This window comes from Triticum aestivum, chromosome 3B (assembly GCF_018294505.1).
Source record: "Triticum aestivum cultivar Chinese Spring chromosome 3B, IWGSC CS RefSeq v2.1, whole genome shotgun sequence".
NCBI lineage: Eukaryota > Viridiplantae > Streptophyta > Magnoliopsida > Poales > Poaceae > Triticum > Triticum aestivum.
Window position 1 is genome coordinate 826,362,280 of NC_057801.1, and position 7,741 is coordinate 826,370,020.

Below are 7,741 nucleotides of genomic sequence, written 5' to 3' on the forward strand. Positions count from 1 at the left end.
TTCCTCCAATAATTTAGATGCCTTTTCTTGATGAAGGCGATAGAAAGTGTCAAAATTACAGGGAAAATAAAAACTCCAAGAAAAGTAAAGCTATATTCCTCAACCTGAACATGACATAAGAAACAACATTGAAATACACGTTCAAGATTGTTTTTCTAAAGATTATCTAAAGCACCACCATGCTGAATAACAAATCATAGGAAAGAGAAGATACTAACAAAATGCTCACAGCTGCAAATATAAAAACAGTGTGGGAACTGTGAAGTTTTCTCAGGAAAACAACACATATTTGCGTTAATAAGGGGTTATCTTATCCTTTTCATACCTCTGTCATGATCAGCAGGTATTGATTAAAATCCATGGAGGAGTCAAGATATTTATGTAACTTGCCGTTGTGGCCAAATGTCAAATACAACCTCCGACGGAGGGAGTAGGTAAAAATGACCGAGATTTGTGTTAATAAATGGAATATATTTTTACCTGGCTGTATTAGATATACAGATAGGTACAACCTCGATTACACCATCAACTACACCACACAACTGAAGTAAGTTCCAGCAGAAAGCACATTTTCTGTCAATGACATAATCGGCATGGTGTGACATATGTAATCCATGTCTCAAAATATAGACTCAAAGTTTGTACGTACAGTGCCGAAACATGAGTGATATGACACCAGATCCACTCATTTCTATCGTTGATACATCCAATGAAACTTTGCCATGGGGAAAGTCCCCAACAACTTCAGGACAAAAGAGAACATATCTGCAACAATAGTGAAATAATCATAATGGTACGAATCAGTAATTATATCTATACAACACATGTGCTTTTGAGTCAATAATGCAAGAGGGAATGCCGAACTTTTTAACTTTATAAAATAAAATAGGTTGCAAAAAGTCGGTGCTTCTGCGAACCTCTACAGCCTCAAAATGATTTGTTATTCAGCACGGCGGTGCTTTAGTTGCACCGGCGCCTCAAAATGCTACATCTGCAGCCTCAATATGGAATAATGCCATAGTTGCACTGGCGCCACCTACATTACACCTGATTTCTATGCTCAATGCAATTCAGTGAGGAAGTTTAGAAAATACTATGACTGCGAACTGCCTTTTGTGGATTAAACACAATATCCAATAAACATTAATTATTCAGTTGTAGTCAAATAACAGGGAAACATATGAGAAATTAACGATAGGATTAATATTCTGAACTCTACTGAATTTATATCCCTAAAATTTGTTGAGCAAAGATTATGTTCAGTGTAGAGGTTGTGGATGACATCATCTCCCAGTAGTAGTGTTATGATTTTCCAAAAGGTACAACCACTTGCATAACATAACTAAGATACAGTATCTAATTTCTATTATCTGAGTCAAGAGATCATAAATATTTGATTGTTAGCAGCAGCACCTCATCGATCTGCACAAAAGTTCAGTTTAAGGTAAAACAAAAGGGTATCAATTGCAGGCGCATGGTGAAAGAATATGAGAGAATGTTAGGGGATAAGATCAGTAATAGATCAGAACACGACATAACCAAAACAAAAATTATAGTATGTTCGAGACAAATCAACATTTGTGTACAGATTCTGTTTCAGATGAATCGGCGTGTGTGGACAGATCACCCAACAAACATACATATGGGCAACCTGACACGAGGCGCCCAAATATGGTGGATGTGATCGCGACTACCGGGGCTGGGCCGCTGGGGTAGGAGAACTGCTATGGCGGTGAAGACGGACGGAGTGTGCCTAGCACATCAACATGCTTCACCATCAATCAACAGATCTGCCTGTGTGAAAAATGACATGCCCACTCGCGTGTGTGCCCACCAGACCAAGAATGGAGGTATCGGCAACGCTTGATGGCATTGCCAATATGCTCCCCAGTGATCGGGGCCGCGAGAGATTGGAAATGGAGGCAGTGGCCATGATGGAGAAAGGAATTGGAAGGGGGGATTACTGTGCATTATCTGGGCAGCATGACATGATTTCGGAGCAAAGGCGCAGACAGCAACCCGATGTTGGAGACGAGTGAGCGATGCCGCTCCAGGGGTAATTAATTACCCTGGCCACCACCGAGCGATATGATAAACCTTGTCGGCCGGAGGCGGTGGCGGTCCTGCACCGGATGTGGTGTGGGTTGCGGCCGGGGTGGTGGTTGACGGCGTCGCGCCGCCCTGTTTGCTGCGATGATGCAGGGAAGATCGGAGGAGTAAGAGATGCGAAGAGATTTTTATTGGGTGGGTGGGGGGATGCGAAGAGATGGAGCGATGGGCTTGTGTCGGGCTTCTTTTTATCAGTCAAGCACACTGACTGACTCTTCGTTCACGGAAGACCAAAGAGGCCTCTTGGGTTTCCAGAGAGCCAAATCACACTATTTTTTTTTAAAGAATGCTAATGTGGTGAGATACTGAGATGCATGACCAAAATAAATAAGAGAAACTGATGATGTGGCTGCATGTCAAGAGAAATATGTTAGTAGGGATGAACTATTTAGGTATTATAGATTAGAGCAAAACCAGCATATTCTCTTTTGTTAGCACGTGCTCAAAACTTTTTCAATTATAGGCTATAGCCAACGAGCATATTGTCTTTTATTGGCACATGCAAATTAGCTCCGGCAATAATTTATGAAGTACCGAGCTGTGCACATGATTCTCGAGACAACTTCCGTATTCTCACATAGCACAATAGGGACTATTCCTATCATAATTGGAAGCAAGCTAAGTTGGCTTTGTCCGTCGGCACAATAGGGAAGATTCATAGTTCAATTCCCTCGCGCCCTTCATCTTTTTACTGCTTGTCAGTAACAGAAAAGGAAATGCGTGGTAGGCCCAGTTCGGCCCACTTGGGAGATAAACGAAAAATATGGGGAACTATGTGTGGAATGGACAGAACAAAATCTATACGTATATTTTTGGTTTTGTTGAGGCAGCTGTGTGGGTGCTACTATATTACGCTAGTTGCGTCAAATAGCGCGTGGAAAAGTGAACATGTTTTGAAATTACGAGCAATGTTTTTAATATTCCAGCCATTTTGGAAAACAAAACATGAACAAAATTTGAAACGGCATCATTTTCTTAAGACATGAACTTTTTATGAAAACACAAACATTTTTTGCAGTTGTGACCGATTTTTGAAAATGGACCATGTTTTGAACATTCTGAACAATTTTATAAAACGTGTTTTTAAACACGGACATTATTTTGAATTTGTGAACATTTTACTAAACAAGAATATTTTTTGAATTTTGAATATTTAAAAAATGCATTTTTCTAAAAAATCCCAAAAAATTTTGGAAAACACAAACAGTTTTTGGAAAAATTGAATATGTCCTGAATTTGGAAAAAATCAGAAGGACAAAAATAGATGTTGTCCAAACATTTTTAAAAACTGGAACACAATATTGTAATTCTGAACAATTTTCGAAAATTTGAAAAAACAAACAAATTCTGAACTTTTTGAAAAGTTTTAATTACGTAATAAGGTAAAAATGAAAATAAATTTGGAAGGAAAAACGAAACGGGCCGCTACAGTTTTGGGCGCCTGTGCGAAGCTCTGTCTATCTTCCGCTTAAGGCGACAAATAGAGTTTTTGCAGTTTCATGAGCATGTTCGAAGCTGTGACTATCTGACTAGTTTTACAAGAATCTTACACGTCGGAATAGCAATTTTGGTTCATCGGATTCATAGATATATTCGAGGTACCCTTTTCAAGCCATATTATCTATATTATGGGGAGACTATCTATGTTTCCCAACTGTCAATACTTTTATCGCCTCTAAGTAATGCTAAATTAATAATCTCAAGCTTGATAGAACAAGCACAACTGCGAGAGATTTTTCATTCAAACGTGGAACACAGCCGCCAGGTTAAATGCTTAATGTGGAACACAACTTACAGGAAGCAGGTACACGTAGGCAGTACACTATACGGTATACGAGTAGTATACATTGCTATGTCAAAAACACTAGAACGAAGAGTATGATGAAGAGGACCACCAGGAAGAGGATGAGCATGATCTGCCCCTTGATGCCGGCCTTCTTCATCACCATCGCCACTCGTTTCTGCACAAAGTCGAGCCTGTTGGAAGTAGTTTCCATCTCCAGGCTTAGGTTGTTGAGGATCCTTTCCTGTGAAAACAGTAGCGTGTACTCCAGTTACTTCCTCTGCCAGTAACATGCTAACATGCACGTTTTTTATGCCGCTACACTCATAACGGAAAAACAACTGCACGCCCATGCAGCAACCTAGAAGCCTGCGCGCTTGCCAGTCAGTAGCACCTACCTGTCCGGATAGTTCTTCGTGTATGGTAAGCCCTACGCCTCCAATCCTCTGAACGCTCGCACTGAGCTCATCGAGTTCATCATCCTGCTGCCTACAAAAAATTCGGTAAAAACAGTTAGTTAACGATAACCAAGAGCGTACTCATACAGGTCTCTCAAGGGCGGCATGAGAATGAGCACGTACAGATAAGACGATTCAGTTCATGAAAAGGCTGTATTATCCAGGAGGAGCAACAAAGACACTAAATAGAATGTAAACATGATATTTCTACTAATTAGGGTGTGTCAAAAGAAAAAACCTTAATAAAAATGGTTAGGATGCTCATGCTGGACTAAAACCATGGAATAAAAAAGGCAGAGGTAACAGTTTTTTTTTTGGCGGTAACAGAGCTTTTTAGCAATGCATAGAACACCATAACTTTAAATTAAACACCACCTACTTACATACAAGGGGAATCTTGAGTAATCCTACTCATATTGAACAGATAATAAGTTTCTTTTTTTAGAGCCCATGTTTCTAACCAACATATTTGTACAGTATATGAGCAGTAAAAGTAAGAGTGAGCAAACTCACCTCATGAGTAGAAGCTGTCTATCTGATTCTGAAGCAATATAGTCATCATTGTCTTGGGAAGAATAGTAGTTAGTTCTGCTTGTGCCATTGTCCTGATGTCTTGCCATTGCAGGATTGCTCTTCCCCTTTTCAACAGCCCTTTTTACAGTACCAATCTGGTGGTTGTCCAAAGATACGAATCCAAAATAAATAGACTTCACTTTGCCAATCGTAAAGATAAAAACACACTAACATAAATGTCATTCCCATCTGTCTCCTCTTTTTTACATGCTAAAGGATATCATCATATTCAGCTGTAATAGTGCCGTCCATGCATGCTCAAGAGTACCACATTTTTGTTCTAAAAAGGGAGAGAATACATGTGCCTCATTGGTAATCCTATGACATAGCTAGAAGAAAAACAATGAAGGAAATCTGTAGTATAACTTGTTCAGGAACAATCCTCAAGCCAGTCCAGTTATTTATAATAAAGGCAGAGGAAGTATGTAAATGAATGATGGAACACATAAAGAAATACCTGATTACGAGCAGAGCCGGTCCAGTTCCGTCGTCTGGAGAGTTCAACTTCATCGAGTCCATAGTACGCTGGATCCCTTGATGCAACTGAAATTGTCTTTTCCAACTCATCCACCTTAAACATAAGCAAAAGCTAGTCAGCCCAGAATAAATATATGGCACTAAAAAGTTTAGACTCAATTGACTATTGGTGCTGTTTTGCTGAGTTGTTATACCTGCCACTCAATGCTTTCACAGCTGGCGAGAAGCTCTTTTGTTAAATGAATATATTCTCCGGTGTTTGAAGAAACTTGCTCCCACCGATGGAAAGTAGTCTGTAGCTTACCAATCTGCAAAATGAAGATGATATTTATCCTGATGACCAAGATACATGCAGTTTGATGATGCAATATGTTTCTAAAGCTATGGGGGAGTTAAGCAACATATACATGTGAGCTTTATCTTCAGGATTAACAGAACAGGACAGATAAATTCATGTGTTTCTGAAACTATAAGAGACTTAGCAGCACTAGCTATTCAAATTTTCAACTATCTTGTCAAAGAGGCCATGGATTATCAGATAAAAAATACCAGTTACAGAGCTCTGTATCAAGTATTCAGGTAGCATGGTTAAAAATCAGTCTCTTCCCTCATGTCATAAAAAAATATATTCGCCAAGTAACATCAGACTGGTGTTCACATACAGTGAGAGAACCTCCCTTACAAACTCCCATTCTTTTAACCCAGCGGAGAAAAGAAAGGTCCTCATCCTCAGGACCAAAAGAAGAATACAGATGATACATGTAGGCTGATGATCCAATATGTTTGTGAAACTATGCGAGAGTTTTAAGAAATACAGAGGAGCTTTATCCTCAGGAAAAACAAAGCATGACAGATAAATGCGTGTATTTCTTAAACCACAGGAGACTCATCTTTTCAAGCATCCAGTCTAATGGCCTTATAATACCAGCCAAAGAGGAGCAGTTGCAGAGGTATGCACTCATCAGATATACAGAAACCATGCTTAAAAATCAGACATATACATATTTACATACATATCCCCATAGAACAGAGCTAGTAAGCAAACTAGCAATCAATCGCTTGAAAACCTGCCCTGCACACCCTTGTTCCCTCAAGTAACTCCGATTCCACAAGCACGGCAGGTGTGCAGAGTTTAAATTGGATACAATTTTTTCCTCGGAAGCATGCATATATCCCCATACGACAACAGAACCAATATTACATCATCTAAGCCTATAAATTTTTTGCTCCCTGACCAGCCAGCATCATGAATCTTCTCAGCTAGTACTACCTACCAAGCTGGCGACTGCCTCAGCCATACAGTACTGGAGTGGAGACGCCCTTATATACAGTACTGGAGTAGAGAAGCGGTTTGCAGCCGCCAGTACGCCACGGCGCAGCCAAATAAACAGCGGCAGCGAACAAAAATTCGCAACTAGACGAAGAATAAGGGGCGCAGAGGCGGGCGGGCGGGCGAGAGGGGATTACCGAGCCCTGGATCTCCTCCCGGACGATGTAGAAGGGGTCCTGCGCGGAGCTCATGGCGGAGGCCGGATCCGCGGGCGGGGTGGGGGAGGCTGGGATTCGACCGGCCGGCCGGCCGTCCTCTCCCGGCGGCGAACGAACCCTACCTAGGATTCGTTGGGCGCGGTGCGGCGGAGATGGAGATCCATGTCGTTGGTGTTGGTGTTCGCTCGCTCCTCCGGTTCGGCGGTTGGTCGCGTGGACTGCTGCTGGCCCACCGGGTGTGGTGGGGCGCTCGATCGTGGGTCCGGACCGTAGGCCAGGTCCACGGAGAGCCAACGGTTGCGTAGACTTGGTCCTGTACTCCTTTTCTCTGCACCTGTGCGTGCGTGCCGATTTGAGTTTTTTTTTTCAAACTCATTAGAGATGCAGGCGCTCAAATATACGCACACAAACTCACTCTATAAACGCACGCACACGCAGATCAGCCTTCCGGGTGTTTCTAGGGCACCTGGTCGTAAACCACCAAACCTAGAGTGAATTGGATCGGTCCTTGATCCCTAGGGTGGAGCGATGGAGAAGGTGGAAGGGATGCTGCGGAAGATGAACCTGTCGGAAGCGGAGAAGAAGGGAGTGAAGGTGGGGTGGAGAAGATCTATGCAGAAGCAGAAGGAGGATGCTAAACTGAAGGCGGTGGGGAAACTGATGTCAGACAGTCCTGGATACACGGGGGGATGGAAGTGGCGCTGGGGAAAGCTTGGTGCCCAATGAAGAGACTAGAAGTGAAGAACATGGGGGAGAATAGGTTTCTGTTTGTGCTCCAGGAGGAGATGGGAAGGAGGAAGGCAGTGGAGAATGGTCTCTGGACCTTCAATAAGGAACTGCTTGTAGTAGAGGA

General features: G+C 42.1%; 1 protein-coding gene across 1 annotated transcript; it reads right to left on the reverse strand.

The window, feature by feature from the left end:
* Window positions 1-3,820: 3,820 nt before the first annotated feature.
* Window positions 3,821-7,134, reverse strand: LOC123072693 (syntaxin-61). The gene is made up of 6 exons (XM_044496297.1): window positions 6,868-7,134; window positions 5,595-5,708; window positions 5,381-5,494; window positions 4,864-5,018; window positions 4,291-4,381; window positions 3,821-4,136 (listed from the first exon to the last, which is right to left on the reverse strand). The coding sequence occupies exons 1-6, from the start codon at window positions 6,919-6,921 to the stop codon at window positions 3,960-3,962; spliced, it is 705 nt and encodes a 234-aa protein (XP_044352232.1). The 5' UTR covers window positions 6,922-7,134; the 3' UTR covers window positions 3,821-3,959.
* Window positions 7,135-7,741: the final 607 nt, after the last annotated feature.

Bases quoted from the DNA above. Each gene is read 5' to 3' on its own strand.
- LOC123072693 (XM_044496297.1), bottom strand. From the start codon at position 6,921: ATGAGCTCCGCGCAGGACCCCTTCTACATCGTCCGGGAGGAGATCCAG. The intron at 5,709-6,867 runs GTAATCCCCTCT...TTCATTTTGCAG, and splicing joins GGGAGGAGATCCAGGGCTCG to ATTGGTAAGCTACAGACTAC. The intron at 4,137-4,290 runs GTAGGTGCTACT...CTGTTTTCACAG, and splicing joins ACGAAGAACTATCCGGACAG to GAAAGGATCCTCAACAACCT.